This window comes from Trichechus manatus, unplaced genomic scaffold (assembly GCF_000243295.1).
Source record: "Trichechus manatus latirostris isolate Lorelei unplaced genomic scaffold, TriManLat1.0 scaffold00189, whole genome shotgun sequence".
NCBI classification, from domain to species: domain Eukaryota; kingdom Metazoa; phylum Chordata; class Mammalia; order Sirenia; family Trichechidae; genus Trichechus; species Trichechus manatus.
Window position 1 is genome coordinate 3,895,050 of NW_004444125.1, and position 27,819 is coordinate 3,922,868.

Here is a 27,819-nt window from a genome sequence, read left to right on the forward strand (position 1 = left end):
TTAGCCAGGCCTTCCCCTCCCTGCTCTGGGGCTGGCAGCACCAATGGGCGCGAGTTAGCATGAGGTTTCTCTGGCCCCAGTGAAGCCTATGGCACAGTCACCTGTGCATTCGGTCAGGTGTCCCTGAGACCCCCATGCGTCTCACTCCATCCTTGCGGCTAGGCTCTGGTTAGCAAGGCATCCTATACTCTCCCTCCTCTCCACACCCAGGTGGACCGATACCATGTGGGCTCTACTTCCTATAGTGACCTTCACTCTCCCCACCCTGCACAGGTCCATTCAGACCCCACAGACCAGGAGGCAAAGGAACAAGGCAGGACAGGGGTCCTATGAGCCAGGCTTCCACCCTACCCCTTTGGACTAGAGGCAAAGTCCCCACCTCACTCACAGCCCCCCACCCCCACCCCACAGGAGAGGGTGGGCTGCCCAGGGGCCCAGCAGCGGGGTGGGCAGGGTCAGAAGAGGCTGGGGGTGGCCTGGCCAGGTGCGTCGTGGTCCCGTATGTACTGCAAGATGTCCATCTCGTCCATGGCTTGGATCTGCTGCTGCTGCTTCCACTGCCCGACCACAGCTTCAGACGGGCCCGCTCTGGGGGGAACAGCTGGTTTCCTGGGTAATGCTGGCTTAGCTGCCACTGGTGGCTTGGGCTTGGGCAGGGGCTTGGGTTTGGGTTCGGCTCCCAGGTTCAGGATCTGGTCCAAGTCCTCTTCAACTCTAGGGAACCCAAACGGTTATACTCCCTAAGCATAACCACCTCCTGCAAAAGGAGCAAGGCCCCCAGGCAATGCCATTGCCCACATGCTGACTGGGCAGCAGCTCCAGAGAGCTGAGCTTGGGCTCAGCCCCTGCTCCATCTTGCCACCCTAAGCCAGGCCAAGCCCCTGCCCAACCTTGGCCTCTTCCCCTCATCCTGTTCCTGAGGACAAACTGGAGGGCAGGGTTCTCCTTCCCTCCAACCCGCAGCACAGCAGGAGCAGAGGGGGCCCACAGTAGCCTCCTGATGGTTGCTTCTGAGGTGACTCCACTCTAGACCCACTGGCCTCTTCAGGGGACTTTTCCTTCAGCCCCGTTAGAAATAACAGGAAGAGCTACCATATACTGAGCTCCTGCTCTGGGCAAGTGCTTTCAATATGCTATACTATCTAATCCTCAAAACAAGCCTTTGGGGAGGTTCTACTGCATCCCCACTTTGCAGATGAAGAAGCTGAGGCTAAGGGAGGATGAGGAACCTGCCTAAGGTGGAGTTACTGTGTGGCAGAGCCTAAGTCGGAACCAGGGATGGCTGACTTTAGAAGCTGAGCTCCCACCTAAACCAAGTTCAACCAGAGAAAGAACAAATGGGGACTCTGAGCCACTGTGACCCAGGGCCTGCCTGTTCCACAGCGCCCCTCAGTGGGTCAGAGTTCCATCATGGCTCCATCGTGGCCCTTTCGCTGACCGCCCATCAGTGGGTCACAACGGACCATCCCCCAGTATTGACGGCGGGAAAGAAAGGCCAGGCCACTGCCTGGATCTGCCCTCTGCCTGGAGGGAGCTCCTGTTGCCAGCTCCTGGTGGAACACTCAATTCCTGAAGGCCTGATGTACAACTGAAGACCCCACTCAATCCATCCCACCCAGTCACGAAATAGACATTGTGCTTAATATATTTGATGGCCTACCATTTCCACATTCATTAACTCATTTACTAAGCTCAGAACACTGTCTGGTAGCAGGTATTAGCCTTGTTTTACAGATGTGAAAACTGGGGCTCAGACAGGTTAAGTGCCTTGCCCTGGGTCACACAGCTAGTGTACAGAGGAGCAGGATTTGAACCTGAGGAGTGTGGCTGCCTGAGTTCTCTGTGGTGTGTTTGCTTTCCTGGGAGCACTTATGCATTAAAGCCCTTTCTCTAGCTCCAAGTTGGGGTTGATATAGGTTCCTTGGTCCCTGTTTAGGCTAAGGCCACAGGCCCTCCAGATGCCCTTAAGTCATACCATGGAGGCAGCAGGAGACTAAAAGCCCCTGCCCCCAGCGACACCCTGGGCCTGCTGCCTATGAGGACTCGACCCAGACCCTCCCCCTGCCTCCCAAAGGAGGAGCTTCCCTCTGGACTCTGTGGCAACCTCTGTGGTCTCAACACCTGCATCCTCAGCAAGCTCTTCCTTTGGGTCAGGATCAAGGACATCGGGTACCCATTTTTCTTGTCCCTCGACAGAGGACAGTTCAGTCTAGGACATGCTGAGTCTGAGGGCCTCTCAGTCATTAAAAGAATCTCCAGAACAAGAAGACCATAGAGTAAGAGACCGAAGATGGGGCCCATCCCCTCCCTGCCTGAGTCTTCCTATCATGAGGGGCCAGAGGCGGTCATTTCACGAATACTCTAGCTTCCATAACTCTAGGAAAGAATGACTGGGCCAGCGTGCATATCCTCACCCAGCTGGGCAAGGAGGGAGGGCAGGGTGGCACCCTGGCTTCCAACAGGGCTTGGGAACGGTGCCCCCAGTTCACATTCCCAGGGGCATGGCGGTCCTCTCTCCTGCCCTTGTGGAGGAGCTGTGCACCGGCCAGTCTGGTCTGGAACTAAGAGACATCGGGGCCCAACCACTCACAGGGCTGGCAGGAATGGTCTGATGATAACATCTTGGAGGCGCAGGCAGAGTTACCTGGAATATGCCCAGGGAAATCCAGTGCGCCAGGTTTGGAAACCTAGAGGGGAGGAGAGGTACCTGGCTCCCTCCAAGCTTCCAAAACCAGCCACCAGCAGAAATGTTCAGACAGGTGCCTGTGTTTAACGGGTATCTGAGTACACGTCAGTCAGTCACACTGCGGACAGGGGAGGACGCGCTCACAAGCTGCAGGCAGAAGAACCAGAGTAGCCTTGGGCAGGCTACGTGGCCTCTCCAAGCTTTGGTTTCTACAGCTATTAAATGGGAATAACAGCAGCACCTCGCAGGGCTGCACAGCACCGCGGCCATGGGGACTGGGTTCCATTCCTCACTCTGCAGCTCCTGTTACCTCCCTGTCTGGTCCCAGTTTCCCCATCAGGAAACTGGGGATAATTCCTGCCCTGCCAACCTCACATGAATTCTTATAAGAATCAAATAAAATAACAAATGGGAAGTGTTTTACAAATGCAAGCAGATACTGCTATATTGATTTTCTACTGAAAACCGCTGCCGTGTATGGAACAAGGCATGCATAAAACATGACGGAGCAGCAGCCTCAGTCCCTCCTCTCAGGGCACTCACAGTCCAGCTGCTAAGATGGGATCCACACAATTAAAAGGGTCCAAGAATAAGTTCAGAGAAGGGACTGACCCCATGGGCCAGAACAGGCTGGAAAGGCTTCCTGGAGACACGGGGCCTTTCAGCACACGCCTGGCACAAACAGAGGGAAGTAAGAGGGGAATCCTGCAGCCGGGAACAGCATAGAGCAGGGGTTTGGAGGCGAGAATGATAACGGACAGTAGGGACGAGGCAGGCTTGAGACCAGGGCCTTCCTGCCTGGGCACCGTATCCAGGATAGCAAGACTCAGAGAGCCGGTCAGCTCTGATGTCAGCAGAGCTGGGTGGAGGGAGCAGAGAGGAGGCATCTTTGGTCAGAATAACTCCCCAGCCCTACAAGGCCTGGAAGAAGCCTCCAGAAGGATGACAGTGCCCAGCACAGCTCTCTTCAACCTCAGCTCCTGGAGGAGGGGCTGCCTGCCAAGTACTAGCTGTGACGGGGGCTCCAGGCCTCCCTGCCCAATTACTGGGCTGACTTCCTGCGATGCGGCACAGACACGAAAGCGAGAATTTGGAGCCACCTTGGACTGCAGAGACAGGGACGAAAAGAGTCCTTCCCGCCCAGACCTAGACTCTGGGTGGCACAAATGGTTAAGCGCTCTATTACTAATGGAGATGTTAGAGGTTTGAACCCATCCAGAGACGCCTCAGAAGACAAGCCTGGCGATCTGCTTCTGAAAGGTCATGGCCTTGAAAACCCTATGGAGCAGTTCTACTCTGCACATATGGGGTCACCATGAGTTGGAATCAACTTGATGGCAACTAACAACAGTTCGGCAGGGAGAGGCCCGCTCCTGAAACCAGGTCAGATGTGCCCGCCAGCTCTGGACTGTCCCGGCTCCCTTCACTGAGCAGCGGCCCTTCCATCAGCTCCCCCAGGGCAGGTGCTGGCTCTCCGCCACATCCCATGTCCTCCACTGGAGGCTGGGGGCCAGGAAAAGCTCAAGAGACTGAATTATCCTCACACTGGGGCTCTTAGGAAAATAAAGCTGCAGCTGAAAGCTGTGTCTGATTTCGGGATTTAGATTGCCTGGCAAAGCAATGACTCTTTGGAACCCATGTGCTCTGAGGTGGGAGGTGTGACATGGAATGGCCAGCCACAGTGGGATGTGATGGAGTTGCACTCAGCATAGGGGTAATTGCATAGGAACCCCCTTTCGAGAATCTTATTTCCATTTGGGGTGGCTGCATAGGCATCCCTTTCTAAGAACCTTATTTCCATTTGGGGTCTCTGAGTCATGACTAGGAAAAGGTCCCACTAATGCAAGGTGCTCTGGAATCCTCCCTCTTCCAGGCCCAGCCTGCGTGACATCAACCACCCAGGGGTTGGAAGGAGCTCTGAAGACCACAGCTCTCACCCCTCCTTCCTGGGTCCCTCCCTGCAGAGGGCAGAACCAGCCAAAGGGCCACCCTGGAGGCCCTGCAAGAGATGGAGGCTTCTCTGACTCCAAACCCTACTGGTCATACCACTCCACGTTGCCTTGCGGTAGCCAATGTTACAACTAGTTAATGGAATGAATGAGTGTGTGAAAGCATGAATAAATGCATGCATGCGTGCATGAATGTGTGAATGAATGTTAGAAAGCTTTTCATTATACAGAAGCCCAATTACTGCCTCGATAGCCACAAGGTAGACACAAAGAAGAATAAAATATGGTTCCTGCTCTCCAGAAGCTTATTCTTTCATTACCAGCTGTCTCTTAGAAAGAAGGCAGGATGCAGGCCTCACATTCTTTAAAGCAGAGATTCCAAAAAATGTGGTCAGTGGACCGTTAGCTCTGTGGGACACTAATAGGCACTACAAAGGGAGGGAGGGGTCCCAGGGACCCATAAGTGCAGGAAATGCTGCCTGGGGCTTCCCCCTTGAGCAACACATGCCCAGACATGAAAAGCCCCAAGAAGTCATTTCCCCAACCCATCCTGCCGCAGAACCCTTCTGAAGGTGGCATCTTTCCCCATCCCACTGTGCCTGAGTTCCACAGAACACTGCTGGTAAGTGCTGACGTAACGGCTTCAGAATGAGCTGAGCCACAAGGTCCTGCTACCCCTGCCCCACTGGGACATGCTGTGTCCTGGAGATGGCAGAGGCTCCCTGGGCTGGATGTGCTCACCTGGCCTGCCGCTCCCCAGAGCTGACCTTCGTATGCTCTCTCACCTGTGCCTCGGTTTCCCCCATCATGAGATGAGAACAATAATCCCAATTCCTGCCAGCCTGGCAGGATGTCGGCAGCCAGGACACAAGACGAGAGTGAACAGATGCCAGGGGCCATAGGGAGATGTAAATACCAGAAGCCACCGCTGTGACTCAGGCTCGGCGGGCACTTAAGGGCTAATAGGCCGTGTCTGCTAACAAGGGGTACAGATGACAGCCCCCAGGGACTGCATGACCTGGTGCCATGTAAACCGTTCCTGGAAAGAGACAGCCCAGCTTCCTGTAAATCGCCAAGGCACAGCCCTGCATCCTGCGTGACGCACATGATGTGGTGTGGACATGTGTAACACTACGCACGCGAAGAACACAACCTGCATACACAGAAGCCCAAGATAATCCATTATGGCCCAGGGCAGGGAAAGCAGATCTCCTAGTGTCTTCTCCAACAACTGCTTAGAGTCCCCAGTTCATCCTGCACACAGAGAAGGGACCAGAAAGGGTGGAGAGAACAGGACTGAGGCAGGCCGATTTGGGTTCCAATCCTGGCTCTGCCACTTAAGAGCTGTGGCCTTGGGCGGGTTACCTCTCCCCTTCTATCAATGTCCTGTGAAATAGGATAGTAAAACCTACCTTAGAGGGATGCTGAGGTCCCTGGGTGGTGCAAATGGTTTGTGCTCGACTACTAACCTAAGGGTTGGTGGTTTGAATCCACCCAGTGGTACCGTGGAAGAAAGCCCTGGCGATCTGCTTCCGTAAAGATTACAGCCAAGAAAATCCTATGGGACAGTTCCACTCTGCAACACACGGGGTTGCCATGAGGTGGAATGATGAGACAACAATGGGTTTGGTTTTGTTTTTTTAGGGGGCTATTATGAAGATTAAATGTTCCCTGGGTGACAGTTTGTGCTGAGCTACTAACCAAAAGGTTGGCAGTTCAAATCCACCCAGCAGCACCACGGAAGAAATGCCTGGCGATCTGCTTCTCTAAGACTGTGCCATTGAAAACCCTATGGAGCACAGTTGTACTCTGATACATATGAGGTCACCATGGGGGGTCAACTCAATGGCAACAGGGATGAAGATTACATAAGATTGTCTGACACAGAACAAGCGCTCAGCAAACATCGTTCTCAAACAAGTCCTACTAATCAACTGCCACTTAATAGATGAAGCCTCGCCCTCCCTTCCCTCTGTAAAACCTACTGGGTCCTCCTGGTTTGGGGCCACTCAGGTCTATTTGCCCTTCTGCTCCTGCCACATGAGTTACATGTTACTGTAAGTGAGTTCTCCTTGTTCCCAAACCTGTTTATGGCAGTCCTACTTCCTCTTGCAACTATATAATTTAATTTCTTTTCATATAAATTATTAAAATACAAATGTGAAAAGAAAAAGAATCTTTGTATGTATGAAACTAAGGTCAATTTCTTTTGTTCTGGAATGTGCTAAGCTGCTCTGGGTGGCTGATCCTCCCCATGACATCCCTTCACTGCCTCTTGGCAAGTTTGTACCCCAGGCTCCTGGCTTTACAGGCCTGGATCCCTTCCCTCTGAAGCTGGGCTAGTAACCCTCGCACACAGGGATGAGGCAGCCTTTCGAGGGGTCCCCTGGCTCTGGTGAGGCACCACTGGGGGCAGGGAGTACCTGAAGAGCTCCTCGGACGTTTCCCTGTGGCCAAGGCTGGACGCGGGCTGTCCACTCTCATGGATGGCTGGCAGGAGTAAGGGGTCTCCCAGGGGCACGGCCCCGCCCAGGTCAGGATCATCAAACAGCTTCAGGGCTGCAGAGAAGGCAGCAGCAGCAAGGTCAGAGGATGCCCTGGCCCGGTCCTCGCTGTCAGGGGTGCAGGGAGAGACAGCCTGGTCTGGCCTTCTGGCACAACCAGGACAGTGAGCAAGGGACATGGCAGGGAGCAGACAAACCAGAGTGGGGCCAGAGTCAGGGCAGGAGGAGGGCAAGGGGGCAGGAGGCTCGTCCAGGGCCTGGGACACCTGTCAGCCTCAGCCCACCCTCCCTGCCCTCTCCATGCTGTGTAAGTCCCCTGACAGCTTCGCTTCCGGTGTCAGGTCCCCACACCATCCCCAACTGCTTTCAGGAGCAAACAACTGCTTCGGTTCCCTGTGCAAGGCGCCTGGCGATCCAATCCAATTAGTGTCTCTTAACTCACCTCCCATTGCTGTACTCCAGTCTTTCAACACAATTTACAGAGTGCCAACACGGGGGCCACTCTGCTGGGACAGCGGTGAGCTGGCACTACTCTGATCACAGCCCTGCCTTCCAGGACCCTGTGCTCCCCCACACCACACTCCCTCGTCTGAACCGCTCAACGCAGCCCTTGACGGAAGTCGACTGCCCTCATCTTTACCTGGAATATACTTGCTCAGCAGGCCTGGCAAACTCCCACTGGTCTTTCAGGACCTAGCTCAAGTATAAGCCCACTCCAGCCCAACCCTGGGAAGTCTTCCCGGGCCTCCTCACACGGGCCCTGATGCAGTTCTGCTCAGACCTGGTACAGACTGATGCCTCCTGCAGCTGTCAGTTTATGTCCCATCTCCTCTAAGGCTGGGAACTGGCTCTTACCCGGCTTTGTGTTCTTGGGCCTCGCACAGGGCCTGGTCCTCAGTGATGTTCCCCAAGTGTTTGCTGAATTCATGAGTGACACCGACTTCCCACCCTGGATGCAGACCTCACCTGGGGACCAGGAGAGGCAGACCCAGGGAGCTTCCAGAAGTTCCAAGGCTGCTCAGCAGCCCCTTTCCACCTCTGCACAGAATCCTCCACTGGGGTCTATCCAGACAAGGCAAACCTCACATGATGATCCCAGCTTCAGAGAGTCACCAGCATGCTGGGGGCAAGGTCTGCGTCCTTCTTGCAGCCACGCAGTACCTGGAGACCCCCAGCGCCCACATCTGGCTGCAGCTATAAGGATGGTGCTTTCACACAAATCACAACCTGCGTCTCTCAAGGCAACAAAGAAAACCATCCTCATTGTCTGTGGGATGTTTAGCATAGGTATTATTGTTGTCGTTTAGTTGCCATGGAGTCGATCCTGACTCATGGTGACCCCGTGTGTGTGGAGCAGAACTGCTCAGGCCTAGAATGTTCCAGTGTGCGGGCGTCTAGATGTGAGGCTAGATTTCTCCAGCAGAAAATATTCCTGAGTCCGTATCCTGTCTAAACAAGACTGAGGGACTTCTGGGCAACATGGCACTATAGGAAGAAGCACCATGCCGTCCCTCCACAGCAAAGATCCAAAAAACTAAGCCAAACAGAGAAAATGGCAATCCTGAAACCCCAAGCATCAAATGAAGAGATGAAGAACTCAGCCAACCACTGAATGGAATAAGAAACTGACAGAGAACAGAGAGCGAGAAGAGATACATGCAGAGGTCCCTTATCAGCTAACGCAGCACGGATCCACCATCTTGGACTCCTATCAGAGATCAGCAAACAGAGGATACAAGAAAGCAGCTTCATGGACCTTCCAGCAGGAAACAGAACAACCAGTAACCAGTGATATATGCTTTCCCACCCCCCACCCTTCTTCACGCCCACTCAGCCTCCTCTGCTTCCTGTGGCCAGTGTCTTGGCCAGGAAGTACCACCTTCACCCCAGTGTCGCTTGGGTTCCATCCGTCCGCACTAGCCGGCTCCCTAAGTGTCATTTGTTGGCTGCTGGTGTTGCTTTTTTCAGCTTCTTTAGATTTCTTCCTTACCTCTCACCACCTCCCCCTTTCTCTCAAATACCTGACTTCATGCACCATCTTTGCTTCTTCCTGAAAGGCTGTGAAACGCCACTCAAATGTGAAACTGCTTCCCGGCCCGTGCTACCACACTGGTGGGATGCCAGGACTTTTTGTTTGTTTGTTTTCTTTTTCTTTTCTCAAATTGGGAGCCCGTTCTAGCTGGGTAGTACTGCACGGCTTGGGACCTACCCCCTCAGTTTACGCAGACGTGCAGAGGGAACCCCGAGGGCATTTCTTTTTTCTTGGGGCTTTTTTTTTTGTCTGTTTTTCTTTGGGAGTTTTTCTTGTTCTTTCTTTTTTTATTTATTTTGTTTTCTTTTTCCCCTGTCTTTCTTCATTACTCGTTTCTCATTTCTCTTCTCTTTTTGTCCCCTTAATACCTGGCGCTGAGTGACACCTCTACCCCTTCTAACCAGGCTGTACTTCATGGCCTGGAAGCAACTTCCCCAGACCTTGCAGCTGCACCGGAGGGATCCCTGGGAGCTTTTGCTTTTCGTCTTTCTTCCTAATTTTTATTTATTCATTTTTTTCTTTTCTTTTTTCTTTCTTATCCTTTTTGTTTTTCTCCATTTCACAGTCTCTCATCTTTCCACTCCAATGGCAAGCTCCCCTAGCACTCTTTTTTGTTTGTTTGTACGTTTTTGGCTCCTGTTCCTCTCTCCTCTCTTCCATACCCATCTTAGCTCCACAAATCACAATCTTCCCCCCTCCATCCTGCCTATCTGCACCATGCGCTTAACATTATACCACCAAGCAGCACAGGCATGGCCTACTGGAACCTGCCCTGCACTGATTACCGTCCTGCCCTGGTGGCTGTAGTAAGTGCCACAAACAACCCATCCCAGCAACTCCTCTTCAGCTAGACCTGCCCTGCTGTACCATATCTGAGCGACTGACCCTGCCAATTGGAGGAGGCGAAAAGTACCGTGCCCAAAGATGAGCAAACAACAAAGAACACACAGCCTGCCTGCTCAGACATAGCCAAATAAAACAAAAAAGCAGGACAAAACAGACAAATCTACAATCAATAAACAAGGAAAATAACTACTGAATTCCCAGAAGACAGCAGACAATACCAAAACATTTACAAAAACAGGACAGGATGGTTCCAGTAGGTGTCCAAAACAAACAAGACTGAAGGAGAAGACGTCCATCCCATTGCATGTATGGTGGGCCCAAACCCCATGCACAGGGGAGGGCCACAGAACAGACAGTAGGGGTAAAGGAACACATGCGGTCTACTCACGGTCTCTGGGGGACATGTCCTCCACGGGGTCCTGTGGGGAGAGCTTCCTGCCAGGGCCAAACAGCCCCTCGTCAGGGTCCACCTCCTCATCAAAGATGGTGAGCCGGGGCATGGGCTTGAGCGTGGTGGCCACTTTGAGGTGTTTCTTGGGCTTCTTGGAGCTGAGAGTCAGACAAAACATAGTTAGGGCTTCTCACAAGAGCCCCACTGGCCCGGCCTGTGTGGCCTGGTCAGACCCACACATGCGCTGGGCCCACCTGGGAGCCTGCTGGACTGAGGGCTAGAGATCCCTGGTGTCACCAGAGGAGATCAGAGGATGGAAAGGGGGCAGAACAACAACGGTCATCCTCAAAACTCTGAGAGACTGTCAACAGAAAAGGGAACGCTCAGTGGAGGGACCCAGAGACAGTGAGGAAGTCAGAAGGTTTGCGCTTATATCGACAGAACTTTCTAATGATCTGACAATAGGAGGGGCGAGGACCCTGTGACTACAGGTGGCCACGCACTGTGGCAGGGGTGTGCGGCAGGCCAGGCTTGACAACTGACTGCCTGGACAACTCCCGGCCCTGACATCCACTCCTGCCTGCAGCCCACACGGACCTGTGTGGTCACAGGTCTGAGAACGTGCTCTCCTCCCCAAGGCTGGAAGTGGCCGCCTTATCTCAGTACTCCCTGGAGCAGGCCCACAGAGCCACACAAAAACCCGGCAGACACAGTCTGAGGTCACCAGCTTCTGGGCTCACGTTCAGGCAAGAGCACATCTTTGTAAATAAATGCTCATATATTTCCTCACGAGTATCCCCTCCTCCCCCTGATGGGAGTAGCCTTTGTTGTTCTGGTAAACGCTTCTTTCAGTAACTACGTGCACTTTGCAGGGTCCGCTAAGCAAACCCAGCCTCCTTCAGGAGGCCCTGTGGCCACCATAAAGCCCCACTCCGCTCTCAACACTGAGTCCTGCTCGGCTGCATGCCCTGACTGGCTGAGGCCCTGCTCTGTGCCATACCTACGTGGAGGAGCCGGAAGGGGCTAGAGGGCAGCTTCTGGGGAGCCGGGAGTGCTCTATTTCTTGATAGGGCTGGGGGGTAAGCAGTGTATGCACGTGTAAAAACCATGGAGCTGGGCAATTAAAATTTGTGTACATCATTGCAAGTTATGCCTCAAATAAATAAACAGAGGGGTAACCAAAAACCAGGTGCCACTGAGTCAACTCCGACTCGTGGGGATCCCATATGTGTCAGAGTAGAACCATGCTCCATAGCGTTTTCAACAGCTGATTTTCTGAAAGTAGATTACCAGGCCTTTCTTCCAAGGCGCCTCTCTAGGTGGACTCGAATCTCCAACCTTTCAGTCAGCAGCTGAGCATGTTAATCATTTGCACCACCTAGGGACTCTAGATAGATGATAGACAAACAGACAGAAATAAACTTTTTTTTTTTTTTAAGTGGTCCAGTTCCTGCCTAAATTGGCCATTTTAAGGTTCCTGCAAATAACAAGAATATAGTATTTACTGGAATCAGTGAATTTCCGTGCGCCTGTCTGCCTGGCACGTAGTTCCACTGGACTTACGTCACCGTCTGAGCTCATATTTGCAACACTATGTGGCAAAGCTGCCTGGAGAGTCTGCTCCTGCCCTAAATAATGATACAGATTAACCAAAAGCAGATAAAACTATCTGGGCAGGCTGGGGTGCTGGATGGTAAGGGCAGTAGGAGCTGGCACTTCCCACAGTCACGGAGCAGTGTTTCAGCAAAATTTATTACTTTTTATAAAAATATTCCCGTAGTTATAACAACAAAAAAGAGTTTTCATAAGCCTATATACCTACAAGGTATATATACCTATAAAATATACCTACAAGGCTAAAACTCTATGCCAATTTACTTTTTGAACCTTCTAATGCCCTCCGGTCAGAGCTGTCATTATCACCCAATTACAGTGACGCTTCCAATCACGTGGTTTCATCTGCATGTCCTACAAGCACATGCTGTCGTTTTCGTTGCTGCTGGTGTTTTTACAGTCGCTGATTTTGTCAAATTTTCTGGTGTTTTAGCTACAATACTGTGGAAATTAGTATTTCTGAACCTATATCAGTAACTTTTTTGAGAATGAAGTAGCAATTGAAGGAAAAGAAGGAGTAACATAAGGGAATTACAATTTACGAGGAACATTAGTACAAAAAACATTACCAAGGATGATTCCGTACGCTCTGGTACGAAAGGAGGTCCATGGGGGCAGGGGGTGACACCAACCCTAGTGATGCCACTGCCCTGTGCCCAGTTGGTCAGATACGGCCCCAAGACTTACTGAATCAGAAACCCCAGGGGCCTAAGAACTATGTTTGCGTCTGCTGCAGAATCTAAATATCAGTCAGGTATGGGAGCCACTGGACCAGCCCAGGGGCCTCTCTGTCCCTGGATCACCATGTCCCCACCGCAGACCCCCACGGCTTGGCCCCTGTTCCTGGGCCTGGCAGAGACTGCAGCAGTGAAGGAGTAGCCCCCACCCCGACTCTAGGGCTCCAGTTCCCGGTGAGGGCCTGGCCGAGGCCTTGCAGGCTCCGAACCCCTGCGGGGGGCTCCCCACTCCATTCTCCACCAACCTGCTCAGAAACACGCAGGCCATCCAACAAGGAGCCAAACACAGCATCCTACTCAGCAAACAGGCCCCGAGTGGGCAGGAGAGTGAGAGGCTTCCCGCCATCTAGAAATCAGAGGAAGTACAGAGAGATGGGAACCATCTGAAGAACAAAGGAGGGAGCGAGAACAAACGTGCTTAATGATCCCTGGAGAAGAGATGCAGAGATTTCAACGCCTTCCCTTCTTCCACCTACCTCTGGTTCTGACGGCACAAAACAGGTCTGACTTTCTTCTGTGTGAGTTTACCTCTCAAAATGGATTCATGTCCTTGTGTTAAGGAGAAATACAAGGACACGATCTTTTGTTTTCTTGAACTGAAATAAAGTAAATCTGCGGCACATGGGGGCTGCTCACTCAGGCACTGTCTGTGGGCCCTCCCCCACACCGCCATCCTGTCTCCCCAACTCTCTCCGACCCATCTTGTGGGGAGACAAAGAATAGGCAGAAAATATGGAGCTTTGGTGCCCGAAAGCCCCAGGGTCCTGTCCTCACTGGCCCCAAACAGTCTCTGGGGACTCAGTAGAGTACATGGTCCAGAGGAGACAGATGGTCAATAAAGGATGGATGGATGGATGGATGGGTGGACGGATGGATGGACAGATAGGGTGACAGCACATCTCTGATCCAGACTTCTTCCCACCTGTTTCCCCAGGGAGGAGGGGAATAAAGAGAGATGGGTTCCCAGCATCAGCCTCAGCCCCTCAGCCATTCTGTAAGCAACCCATTCATTCCTTCATTCATGAACACCTTTTATGACCCAGGCACTCACTGAACTCCCCCCACATACAAGAACCTGTGCTGGGTAATAGGGCACAGAGATAAGAAGACCCGCTATGACCCCAGGAGCTCAGTGCCCAGCAGAGGTCACAGACACATGACAGGTCATTACCACATGGTGGGGGGGTCCATGCTGTGACGGACAGAGCACAAAAAAAGGAGCGAACCCAGTCCAAGGGTCAGGGAGGGTTTCCTACAGAGGAGATGTAGAGCTGGCAGTGAAGTCGGAACCAGCATGAGCTAGGCAAAGGGCAGAACGGTGTCCCAGGCAGAGGAACTGCAAGCCATTCTGTGAGAGCCGGCAGGGACGGGGCAGTGGGGGTGGGGGTGGGGGGCGTGATTCAGGGAGGGGATTCTCTAGATGATAAGGAAAAAAACAAAGTTGTCATCAAGTTGATTCTGGCTCGTGGCAACCCCGTGTGTGTCAAAGTAAGGACTGTGTTCCATTGGGTTTTCATAGCTGTGAACTTTTGGAAGTAAATCGCCAGGCCTTTCTTCCAAAGTGCCTCTGGGTGGACTTGAAGCTCCAACCCGTCGGTTAGTGGCTGAGTACATTAATGATTTGTACCACCCAGGGACTCCAGATGACAAGGAACCCCTCAAGCGTTCAGCAGGGGTGCGATGATCAGAGCAGCAGAGGCAGTGCTGCAGGGGCGGGCAGAGAACTGGGCATAGCGGCAGCTTGTCCATGGTTCCTGTAAGGAATCTCAGTGTAATGGAAAGGCCAGATTGCTGAGACATTTAGAAGGCAAAAATACTCACACGTTTAGATGCTTCAAGTGATCAGCTAGAGGGAGTGAAGTATCTAGAATGATGCCCAGATTCTGACCTCAGCCACTGGGTCAATAATTTCATGTCTGAGGTGAGTCATTCTGTCTCTCAGAGCCCAAGTTCTTCACCTCTCTCAGAGGGCTGACAACTCAGGGTCATTAACAGCATGAAATCAAATCACACGCATGGGCTATCACACCAAGCCACAGTGCCCCTGCTGTAATCCCCACCTTGTGCCCCTCCTCCATTCGTTCTCATACCAAAGTCCACCCGGCTATCTGCAGGGTGTATTGGCTGGTCCTGGGCACCCCTGCCCGCCAGCCCACCCTCTACATTAACCAAAGATCTTTGTCCTCAAGACAAAGCCCTTTACTGACATGACCGAACGATGCCCCCCTTCTCCCATAATCGAAAGGCCGGCCGGTAATGATAGGATGCTTTTCACCAGAGATGGGCACCTCGGGCATCAAAAAGGGAAGTCTGTGAGAATGGAACTGCAGCTCCTGACCCGTGGGCAAGAGCTGGGTTTATGGGGGTTCAACACAGGTTGCATGAGGCAGGCTGGGGGATCCTAAGCACGTCTGGGTACCACACACACGTGTGATCATGCATGGACAGACATCACTTTCCTGCTGTGTTTGCCTGCTAGAAGACAGATGTCCAAACCAGACCGTGTTCTGCAGCAGATGTGGTGGCTGACAGCTCTGACAGGACAAGGAGCAGCCCTGCCCCATGTGGACTGATCAGTTCTGATGACAGTGATTGACACGCCAAGAGCATCCTACCCTCTGCCGATGCAGGGGGCCGTGTCGATGTTCCCTGATGTGCCCACCCACCGTGGCAGAGCACTGATGGGCACCGAATGCCCAGAAGAAGAGTGCCCTGGGGTGGCTCCGGTGTCCCCCACGCAGCCAGCTTGGCTGCATCTCAACAGAAGATGAAATGCAAGACAATGGGGCTGTCAGCTTCAAAGCTAGGGTGGTGTTAACCAAATACAGAAACAACCTTCCTTTCCAATAACAGAACTTTCCTGCTTCAAAGTCCATCACTTCTCATTTTTTAATCTCAAGTTCAGTTTGTTTGTTTTTTTAATTAGAAAAACTATCAGGGTGGGCATAGGTCCCTGGGTAGGACAAAGGGTTTGCGACTGACCATTAACCTAAAGGTTGGCGGTTCGAGCCCACCCAGTGGAACCATGGAAGAAAGTCCTGGCGATCTGCTTCTGTAGAGATTACAGCCAAGAAAACACTACGGAACAGTTCTACTCTGTAACATGTGCAGTTCCATGAGTCAGAATCGGGTTGACAGCACCACCTTTTTGTTTTTTTTTTTAAATCAGGGTGGTTATAAACGAACTTCTGGCATTCACTTTAGAACAGTGTTATTTGCAGCACCAACAGGCAAGGGGGCTTCCACACTGAACCAAACATCACAGGAGTCACGGGAACCATGAAGGAGAGGCGTTCACCACAGATGCAGCCCACCTCACTGGGCATGGGGACTGCAGAGAAGGACAGGACCGAAGGCTGAGCAGCGTTAGGTAAGCAGTGCCCTGGGCAGAGAATGGCCCTGTGGAAATGCCAAGGGGAGAAGAGCTTGGCATGTTCAAAATGCCCGGCAGGTGGGCAGTGGGCGCATGCAGAGGGGAGGAGGGTCTGGAGGTGAAGTCAGGCCTGGGGAGATTCTGGCCATGTGCCATGGGCAGAGCACAGGAGGGGATGCAAAATGACCCCAGGTCAAACATGTAACCTCACTGAGTCTGCTTCCTCGACGGTTACATGGAAACAAGGAGGCACCAGGAGTAGAAATGCGAATACATTGGAAGCTGAAAGGTTAGCTGTAGGTGTGTCAGTGCGGAGGCCTGTGATTACAAGGTGCTGCTTGATGATCTGCACGCTCATGTTGTGTGCTCTGGGCCTGAAAAAGGGAATGGGCCAGGCTAGGTAGCTACCATGCACACCCATCATGTGCTGTGGGCCCCACAGACTTACACACCAACAATACAGTCCTCAACAACTCTCCAGGCCACTGGGCCCCACCTTGAGGAGTGCTCCTCACCCACCACAACACAGCTCCGCCATCAAACCAGGCTGGTCCTGGCCACAGGCCTCTGCCAACCCACTGCTTTAAAGCAGCACCCAATCTTGCTACCACCCAAAGCACTCCAACCACACCCCAAATGCTGCCATGACCAGGAGCAGGCCAGCAATGCCTCCAGTGGAGAACCCATCACCCACAGCACCAAAAACAGACGGCCCAAAGTCTATTAAGAAGATGTTCTGCATCCTGCTTTGGTGAGTGGTGTTTGGGGTCTTAAAAGCTACTGAGCAGCCATCTAAGATGTATCAATTGGTCCCAACCCATCTGGAGTAAATGAGAATGAAGAACACCAAAGACATAAGGAAAGTATTAGTCCAAGAGACAGAAAGGGCCACATAAACCAGAGACTGCATCATCCTGAGACCAGAAGAACTAGATGGTGCCCGTCTACCACCAATGACTGCTCGACAGGGAACACAAGAGTCCCTAATGGAGCAGGAGAAAGGTGGGGTGCAGAACTCAAATTCTAGTAAAAAGACCAGACTTAATGGTCTGAGACTGGAGGAACCCTAAAAAGCACGGTCCCTGGACTCTCTGTCAACCCAGAACTGAAATCATTCCCAAGGCCAACTCTTCAAAGATTAGACTGGACTATAAGACACAAAATGATACTCGTGAGAAGTGTGCTTCTTAGCTCAAGTACAGACTCAAGACTAAACAGGCAGCTTCTGTCTGGAGGTGAGATGAGAAGACAGGGTTAGAAGCTGGTTGAATGGACATGGGAAATCAGGGGTGGAAAGGGGGAGTGTGCTGTCACAGTATAGGGAGAGCAACTGGGGTCACGTAACAATGTGTGTAAATTTTTGTATGAGAGACTAACTTGAATTGTAAACTTTTACTTAAACTACAACAATTAAAAACAAAAACAGAGGGCCATGAAAAGTCCACACCCTGGCACAAGGAGGGAGGGTCACAGTCTGGGTGACAGGGAAAGTCCCGGTCCAGCAGTCAGGGGACTGGAGTTCACGTTCTGATGCTGCTCCTGACTGCGTGATCTTGGCTGATTCTAACCATGAGGAGACTGGATCGGATCTCCCTAGCCCTTCTAGTTAAAGGCTCTACACTTCTAAAAATGTTCTGACTTGGGTGTTGCTGCAAAGACTCCCGAGGCAGGGAAATGGCAGAAATGCCCTTCGCGGATTCCTTTCCCTAAGTAACCAAGCAACCATTTAATCCTATCAAGGACTCAGCCAAGAAAGCACCATCCTCCCAGGGGCAGAGCCTGTTGGGAGGCACCCTGCTACCTCCAGAGAGATCTGGCTTTGCTTCACGTCTAATGGGTGTCTGGTGGACCTGGCGGTGCTGGTAAAGGCCAATGCATGCGCCTCAGTGCTGATATTTACATAACCACAACAGGAAATGGACAAGCTGACTTTTATATTTCATCTGTTGTTTAAGCACACAAAGACCTCTTCCGAACAAAGTACATCTGAAATGGTGATAACATTTTAAAGGAACTTTCCTGTACTCTACTTCATTTCATCCTTACAACAGCTGGGCCTAGACTTTATTAGTCATTTACAAAGGAAGAAACTGAGGCTCTGAGAAGTGAAGCAACCTCCCTGGTGCCCCACCAGATGGTAAGTGGCAGAGCTGGGATTTGAACCTGGGACTGAACCTCTAAGTGCGCTCTGAGGTGACCACACATCCTAGATGTTCCAGACTTTCCCAATGGCCCTGAGGCCATGGTCTAAGGGTTCCTGGTCTTCTGCAAAGGTGCCCAGGGGCCACCTCAGTGGGGGTGAGACTGGGTGGGCAGAGAGCCCGACTCTAGTCTTGTCTCAACCAAAGCAATTCAACTTCAGTGTGTTTTACATACTGAGGTTTTGTAGGAGATTGCTCTTGAGTCAAAAATTTTGCTACGAAATCAAAATAGTGGAAACCACTGTTCCATCACTGTCCCTAACAGTCCATTCTTCCAGACCAGGCCTATGTACTGATTTGGATGAGCCACTGCAGTTGGCATAACCATGCCATGCAGCTGTGGTCCCCCAACAGCAGCTGTTGTTCTGGTTACTGTAAGATCACCAGGGTACAGCCGAGGGTGGCTGTCACTGTGCCCCCTACATTCGTTTTCAGCCCCAGGCTGGGCCAGGGCTAGGTGCCGGGAGGTACAGGCATGAGTCCAGCCCAGCCAGCCCTGGTCACAGCCCCATCAGCGATAAATAAGAACTGCCCTCAAGATCCACACCGGGGAACTCCTCCAGAAGGCAGAGAGAAGAGGGAAACCCCAGATACGAGGAGAGAAAGGTGGGGGAGCATAGAAGAAAAGAAAAGAGCCTTCCTGAGCACATCCTCTTTCCTAGAAATCCCCCATGGGTGGGCAGAGCTGGGGTGGCTTACTAGCCTACTACTCTCTGGGTTTATTTCCTTCCACCATCCTCAAGACTTAATCAAGTTTGGCTTCTGGAGCTTCTCAAACTTGAGCTTGCATCCAAATCCCAAGCGAGCTTGTTAAAATAGATTCCTGGGCTCCACCCAGGTCTGGTGTGGGTCCTTAGAATGTGCATTCTTAACAAGCTCCAGGGTAACGCTGTCCTGGGCATTCAGCGAAGGTCTGCATGCCTAGGCTCATGCTAGAACATTAAAGAGGCCTACGTCCATGAGAAGGAGCCCTGGTGGCGCAGTGCGTAAGCGCTTAGGTGCTAAACGAAAGGTCCGCGGTTTGAATCCACCAGCTGCTCCACAGGAGAAGGGTGTGGCAGTCTGCTCCCGTAAAGATTTACAGCCTTAGAAATGCTATGGGACAGTTCTACTCTGTCCTACAGGGTCGCTATGAGTCAGAATCAATTCAAAGCAATGGGTTTGGTTTTGGTTTGGAAGCCCATGAGAGATGGCAATGATATTTAGGGAGAAAGGCCCAAGGAGAAGGAGCTCAAGGGGCACCTCAGGAGGTGGGGCTGAGGGCAAGACATTCCCACAGGGCTCCCCTCGTGGTTCCCCTTGGGGGGTTGTATTTCTAAATCTTGAGTTAGCAAACCCTGGGGCACTTGGCAGTGTGCCAGGGGCACTCAAAGCCACAGAATCATCTCAGAGTGTTGATTTTACCCAAATACTGGGAATATTATTTTTATACTAAAACACATATAGTTATTTTATGGAAGATAAAGCAAAATTTACACAACTGATTACGATAAAACACAGCATTCCAAAGAAACATCTGGCTTCTCCACTTCAGGCCTTGGCACCAGACCCTGGGTGTTTGCCCGCCCCCCCCTGCCCTTGAGGACCCTGAGTGAAGAGTCTGGGAAGCCCAGGCTTACAGTAAGGCAGTTCATACTCAGGAAACAGCCTGTCTTCCCATGGCAGACAGGGACCTGGAGGGAGAGGCTCCCTGTGTACCAGGAAAACTGGCAGGGGGAAGGGTGTGATGGAGCCGGGGCTTGTGAGGGGCAGAGTTTAGAAGAGCAGAGGGGCCCTCTGACAAAGGGGTGTTCTGTCCCAAAGGAACCCTCTACCTGAGTGGCCCAACCAGAGCTCCCACCAGAAGCTCTGGGGACCTGACCCTGGGTCGTGTATCTGGGGAAAAAGCTCAACAAAATAAAAGCTCTGTATGTGAAAAAGTCTTTCAAGTTATCAGCTAGAATAGCATCACCCTACAGAAACACTACAATGCCCACAAGCAGGGGTCTGGCTATGCCAATTACAGCACATCAGCCTGATGGAAAAGCACAGAATAAGAATGTAGAAGTATATTTATTGATTTGGAAAGATCCGGTATATAAACTGAAAAAAGCAAATCAGGGAATGGCACACATATATCATGATGCCATTTTGGTAATAAAACACGAATATCCAAAAGTGTGTATTTCCTTAGGGGAAGGACTTTTACCTCATTTTTAATTTTTCTGTAATAACCATATATTGACGCAGGGGTTAAGCGCTCAGCTGCTAACCAAAAGGTTGGCAGTTGGACTCCACCAGCTGTTCCTTGGAAACCCTATGAGTCAGAATTGACTCGACGGCAACGGGGTTTTTTTTTTTTTTTTTGGTGAATCACATAGTATTTGACATATAATTGAACATGTGTCGAGCAGAATATTTCCAGCAGAAGACAGGACTATTACGGCAAAACTTCATTTTTCTCAGAACCATGAAGTCTCTAAAATAGGAAGTTAAATATGAAAACTATGTGCAATGTGGAAAAGCGATCAGGACAGAACATTGAGTGAAAAAGCAGGATATGAAAAGGCATGTACACTATGCCTGCAATTTTGTGGCACGTGCTGGGCAGGGACAGACAAAAACCCTAGTAAATAAGGGGAGCACAGTATGGGGCTGGACCCAGTGAGGGCTTTTTCTATCTTTAAGTGTTCTCTAATGATGCAGCAATGTTGTCTTCTCAGTAATCAAAACCTTGTTTAAAAGACAAAGAAAAGCCAGGCCAGCGTGCTCCGGCTTTGTGCTGGCGACTCCCACCCGGCCACGCAGCCCCACAGCAGAGCAACAGCACCCCGCTGTGGCCACGGCAGGGAAAGGCCAAGTCCTGCCCACCCAGAAACAGTGGCTGCTCCAGAAAGGCCCAGGGCCAGGCCTAGTCTTGGCGGGAGGCGGGGGTGCAGAGCTGGGAGACAGGGCTGCTTCATCTGCAGAGGAACAGAGGGCAGGAGATGAAGAAATATGCCTAAGAAACACAAGCCACTTGGAAAGAACAGAATGTTCTCTACCAAAGGGCAGCTGGGTAGGACTGCAAGAAACCTAAAGCAAGAGGGTCAACAAACCCACCTGGATGTCCCCGGAGAGGCTGAGGGGAGCCCCACTTCAAGGCACAGCTTTGCCACACACAAGGCTCTGGCCAAGTCCCTGCTCAATGCTGTCCTCGATGTTCCCATCTGTGAAAGGGGAGTAATCCTAGTCCCTGCCCACCTCCCAAGCTGCTAAGAGATGGGAATGTGGGCCAGCAGCACAGAGGTGGGGTCCAGTCTTGGCTCTGCCATCTGCTGGCTACAAGCATTTACTCAACGTCCCAAACCTCAGTTTCCTCACACACAAAATAAGGTTGATTGCCATCAGCCACCTAGAGCACCATTTCCAACTGGACCCATAATGGATTGTGAATGCAGTTCAAAAAATAATGAAACAGAATGGAAAATATCAAGAATACAACACACTTAGTAAGGCTCAGTATGAGTTCTCGAAGCTTTTGTTTCAGTTTACATCTCTCTCTCTCTATGTATATATATACATACATCTCTCTCTCCATATACATAAACCAAACCAAACCCGTTGCCGTCGAGTCGATTCCGACTCATACTGACCCTATAGGACAGAGCAGAACTGCCCCATATGGTTTCCAAGGAGCGCCTGCTGGATTCGAACTGCCGAACTTTTGCTTAGCAGACGTAGCTCTTAACCACTAAGCCACCAGGGTTTCCCTCTCTCTCTCTCTCTATATATATACACACACACACACACACACACACACGTATACACGTGCATATATATGTGTATGTGTATATATATATATATCTATCTGATTCGATGGCATCTAACAACCATGTATATTATCTACGTGTGTGTACATACATACGTGTGTACTGGGTCATAATATACAATGTAATTTTTACTGTGGGTCGTAACAAAAAAGTTTCAGAAATATTGTCTTAAAAGATAAAATGAGATGACGTAAGCAAATGCTAACCCAGGTCCTGGCATTTAACAAGCTCTCAGAAAAGGTTAGCTGTTATTACAGACGGAGGTGACAGCGGTAAAAGGTGTCTGTATTTCATACTGCTCATTAAAAGAAACATTGGGAGGGGCGAGTCCTCAGCCTCTGGTGTTCCTCTCTAGGTGCTACGCTTACCCAGTATGGGATTCAAGAAAACGTCCCTGGGGGGCAGAGCTGGGGACAGGGAGAGCTGGGAGGCAGGTGGTCCCTGGCCGGCTGACATGCCCCTGACCATCTGCTACTGGAGTAAGTAGGAAATTCAAGGCAGCACTTGCCAACCCCAAAGAGCATTTTCCTACCCAAAAAAGGAGCCACTATGCTGAGCACGTCCTTCAGCCAAAGACTGGCGCAAACCACCAGCCTGTCTCAGTTGGGCATTACATGTGGTTACTCAGAACAACAGAGAACGTGAGTTCAAACAAAGCCTTATCCTTACCAAAACAAAGCCCGAGAAGGGCCTGCAGGGTTGGGCAAGGCTGATAAGGGATGGCTATTATAAGCTTCTCCTGGCCGCTCCGGGCAGGCCGTCTCCCCACATGACCCCGCCATCCTGGCTGCCCCTCCACAGGGCCACTGACCCTGTCCAGGACAAGGCCCGGGCGTGCAGGGCTGGGAGGGCCTGCATCTGGGGCACGCCACACGCCAAGGATCTGCAGACCCTCCTGCTCTGGCCCCTGCCGACTTCCTAGTCGAGATGCTCAGGTGCCCTGAGGGCCTGACTGTAAAGTGAAGCCTCACCCCTTCACCTTATCTCCCAGTCAGCCGGCCCACTCCCACACCCCACTCTCCACTGTATGCACCCACTTTCCCACCCTCTCACACATGCCACCAGGAGAGTGCCCCAGTGCTTCTTAAAGCCTCAGGATCATATTTTTCATGCTGACTTCAGCTCAATGTGCCCACTGCGTGACTCCTAACTGGCTCCAATTCCTTTCTGTAACAGGCCCTATGAGAGGCCCCACTCACCTGCTGACTTAAGATTTCACTAACTCTCTAAGGGCACTAATGATGACAGTGAGGAGGACATCTCTGGTCTAGGGTCTGGTCCTATAGAGGCAGTGGGGTAGGAGCGTGGCTCTAATCACAGCTAATTGCTAACATTTACAGAGTGCTGACAATATGGCTTATATACATTAATCCATTTAGTCCTCACGAGACCCCTGAGAAGCAGGTACTATCGTTACCCTATTTTTGTTGAAGAAAACTAATGAGAGATGTATGCTGCAGGGACACAGGCTAGTAAAAGGCAGAGCCACAATTCGTGCCCACACAGCCTGGCTCCACAGGGCATGATCATAAACTCGGCTCCATCCCCAGAGCCTGTGTTTACCAGTTGTCTGACCTCTGGGAGGTACCTGCCCTCCACAAGCCATGGTTTCTCCAATCTGTAAAATGGGATAACAACAGCTACTTGTAAGACATTGGTGAGATACAGTATGTGAGGTGCCAAGTACAATGGCCAGCACATAGTGCTCGAGACACACTAGTTCTCACCTTGTTTCTTACAAGTTTGGACCAAGAAAAAAGATGAGGGCCCTGGGAGTGGCTGAGTGCCCTGGCTTCCCCCAAGGAAGTTAGCTTCTTCTGGGTGGGAGGGTCTGGCCATGTCTCAGCTGTGCCCACTGTGGGGGCTGAGGTGGCAGATGTGCGGCTCGCTGGCTCCTTCATCTGGCCTGCGCCCCTCCTCACAGCCAGTACAGGGGTGATCACACAGTGGGGACTCAGGAGCAGCCCACTGATTGGCTGGAGGGAGTCAGAGGGCCAGAAATGGAAAAGCAACAGAGGGACCACCAAGATCACAGCTGGCCCACCTCATCTTCTCTGGTCAGCGTGTGTGCATGAACGGATGTAGTCCACGGGCCAGGGCACCCAGGGCTCCCTCTGCCTTCCCGCAGTACACGCAGATGACGCCTCATGGGTCACAGGAGCCTAGCTACTGTCCTACAGGGAGGCAGGGCCAAGATAAAATCCCCATTTTGCAGATAGTGAGGATGTCCTGGATAGGACAAATGGTTAAGTGCTTAGTTACTAACCAAAAGTTTGGAGGTTGGAGTGTTTTACTGAGGTGCCTAATAAGAAAAGCCTGGTGATCTACTTCTGAAAGATCACAGACACTGAAAACCCTATAAAACTCAGTTCTACCCTGACAGACACAGGGCCGCCAAGCATGGGATCGACGCCATGGCAACTGGTTTGGTTTTATTTTACAGACAGTGAAACAAGACCCAGACAGCTCAAGTCACACAGCTGTTAGGAAGAGACGGATGGAGAACCCAGGCCTCCTGCTGCCTGCCTGATGGGTCCCGACAGCAAGGGCTGCTGTCATGGGGGGGCAGCTGACAGGCCTCTGCAAAGCCAGCGGGGATGCCCTATGACCAGGGAGGGGCAGGCAAAGACACAGGCGAAGTGGAGGCTGAGCTGAGACACTCCTCCTAAACATGCAGGCCAAGGCCTGATTGCCCAGACCCTGTGGGCACTGAGCAGGGGCATAGGTGCTTTCTCAATGCCCGGGAGGGAAGGAGGAGCCCTCTCCAGAAAGCCTGGAACAGGGAGAAAGATGCTCTCTCTGCAGGGGAGACCTACCGCATGATTCCCAGAGGGTCCAATGCCACCTCCTCTTCCTCCTCCTCCTCCAAGGGGTTCCCGGCATCCTTGCCCTTCAGGCCCAGGATCAGCAGACTCTCTCCCGCCACTCCATCCTGCTGCCCGAAGAAATCGAAAGCCTCCCCATCATCCCCTGCCTGGCTGTCTGCATCCAGGATGGAGACGTCTCTGCTGGCGAGATCCACCGCCCCTGGGGACCTGGTGCCTGTGGAAGACGACGGAAGAGAGGAGAGTTGACGATCACCCAGTGGGGAGGGAGGTGCTCTGGTGTGAGGGTGTCTGGGGTGAGGCAGCATCCTGGGACCAAGCCTGGTCACGAGCCAGCACGGTGGGTCGTGTGCGTGGGAGGTGACAACGATTCCTGGGGTGCAGACCCTGAAGGGTTGATGGGCACCACAGAGGCCGAGAGCAGAGAGGTTCCACAAGGGAGTTCACAGTAAGATGAAGGCAATCGTTCCTGAATGGCTGAGGCTCGGAGCCTGTCTGTGAGGCAGGGGTGGCAGACCCTACCTCCACTTGGCTGATAGGGAGACAAACCAGACCGTGTATAGGGCGATTCACATAGAACCGACACTTCCAGAAACATTTTACACAGTCGTAGGGTATGTCAAGGAGCTCTGCCAATCCAACCATGAATGGAGATCCACTCCAAGGGTCTGCGCAATTGGACTATGGGCCCGACGAGGGCGCAGAGTGAGCATGTGGAAGGTTCCAGAAGGAACGATGACCGTTCCATTACAAACTGGCTTAGATCGGCATTTCTCAAAGCGTGGCCTACAGGTGGTGTCCACAGTGAGGTAAGTACAGAAGGGAGACAGGCACTCACTCACAGCCATCGTCACAACAAGCACCTGTGTGATGCTGTATTTACTAAAGTATCGACTGTGACAGGCTGAGATGAAAAACCAGTCCTTCCTGGGGCATAGGTTGAGAAGCGCAGGTTTGGACTACGTGTTCGCCTATGTCCAAACAGTTACTGAGTAATATACACTGAAACCTGTGAGAGCTGGAACTCGCCGGCCCTGCCTTGTTTTTCCGGGTCTCGTGAGTTTTCTGCCTTTGACAGGGTGCAGTCTTACCACTTTTCTATCACTTGTTTTAGTGGAAAAAATATTTGAGTTTTCCTTCTCTGACAGGTCTCCTCCTTACATAGGTTCCAGCTCTCACAGTGTTTACTGTATCTTTGAAAGCATTCACTTTTTAAAAATCACCCTTAGGAGTCCCTGGGCAGCGTCAAACAGTTAACACGGGTGGCTGCTAACTGAAAGGCTGAAGGTTTGAGTCCATCCAGAGGCACCTTGGCAGAAAGGCCTGGTGATCTACTTCTGAAAAATCAGCCATTTAAAATTCTATGCAGCACAGTTCTCCTCTGACACACGTGGGTCACCATGAGTCGGGGTCAATGCGACAGCAATCGGGGGTGGTGAAATTCAGCATTCATTATGCCGCAGGCTCTGTTCTAAGGGCTTTATGTTTCTTAGCTCATTTACTTGTCACAATCATCCCTGTCAGGCAAGTGCTAATATTTTCCCCATTTTGCAGACAAGAAAGCTAAAAAGTGAAGGGAGGGGGCTGGGACACACACTGGAAGGGCTCAAGGTCCTCCGTTACTGGGAAAAGCAGGGTGGGCTGAATCAATACAGGCTGCACTTCTGCCAGGAGCCACCCCTAACCCTCCCCGAGAAGGCACAGGCTGAGTATGAGGTGTCCCCAGGGGCCAGGTCACCAGCCTGGCTGTGAGTGCACAGCTTTCTGTGAATACTGTCTTGGTCGGGGGATGAGGGAGAGGCAGGGAGGGGAGCTCTGAGGGACAGGGCTGGCCAGGAGGGGCGTGGCTGGGGTCAGACAAGGAAGAACACCTCTGTGAGAGCCTCATCTGGCACCTAGTCTGTCAGTTCCTCAAGGGCCCAAATTTCCTCTGCCCACCACCCCAGCCCAAGGATGTCTCAGCAGCCTGGCCTGAAGCTTCTGGGCTGCAGAGGGCAGCCACGGACTCTCTACCACTAGCCAGGGCAGCAAGGCCTGGCTCCGTGCCAGGGGAAACCACGAGGACTTGCGACAGAGTGGTGGGTACCTAAGAATTCTAGCAGCTCTGGGCTGCCTGCCAACTCGGCATCCTTGGAGATGCAGCGCAGAATCTCATCGAACATGGCTCTCCTCTCGTGGATGTCAGACTCCCCAACAAACAGGACCTTCCTGGGCAGTGGGGGGAGGCTGGCCTTGGAGTAATGACTGCATAGTTTCTGGTAAAACTCCTCAATCTCACTGTATTTTTTGGAGACCTGGAATGAGAGGGGCAGGTGAATTCCTGAGTGAAGAGTAAAAGGGAGAGTGCTCCTCTCTCAACCCAACCAGAGGTCCCAAGCCGACAAAAAAACCCAACCCACTGCTGTCGAGTCGATTCTGACTCATGGCAACCCTACGTGCTACAGAGTAGAACTGCTCCATACAGGGCTTCAAACTGGTTCATTCTGGTGGAACCGGTGTGACCCCCTGCTGAGAATTTGCATTTCCACCCTAGATACACTGAATCAGAATCTACAGTTTAACAAGATCCCCAGGTGATTCTTATGTATACCTCATATGCAGCCTGTGCCCCCTCAGGGAGGGTTGGGGGTGGCACCAGGCAGAGGCACATCTTGTGTTGATTTCAACCCATGTCGATTTTCCCTTGAGCCATTCCAGTCCTTCTAGAATCTACAGTTTAACAAGATCCCCAGGTGATTCTTAAGAATGCATAAGAATTTTGACAGGACTCCCCAGGTAATTCTTGTGTATACATAAGAATTTTAACAAGCTCCCCAAGTGATTTCCCCACGTGATTCTTGTGGGGAAAGAATCACCTGGGTATCTTGTTA

The 27,819-nt window shown here is 51.8% G+C and overlaps 1 protein-coding gene across 1 annotated transcript in view; it reads right to left on the reverse strand.

The window, feature by feature from the left end:
- Positions 1-455: 455 nt before the first annotated feature.
- Positions 456-27,819, reverse strand: part of HS1BP3 (HCLS1 binding protein 3) — a 37,424-nt gene continuing 10,060 nt past the window's right edge. Inside the window, exons 3-7 of the mRNA XM_004387592.2 lie at positions 27,036-27,243; positions 24,941-25,166; positions 10,406-10,566; positions 7,059-7,194; positions 456-714 (exon numbers count right to left, since the gene is read on the reverse strand). Coding sequence (XP_004387649.1) covers positions 456-714; positions 7,059-7,194; positions 10,406-10,566; positions 24,941-25,166; positions 27,036-27,243 — 990 coding nt within the window. The remainder of the gene's footprint in view (positions 715-7,058; positions 7,195-10,405; positions 10,567-24,940; positions 25,167-27,035; positions 27,244-27,819) is intronic.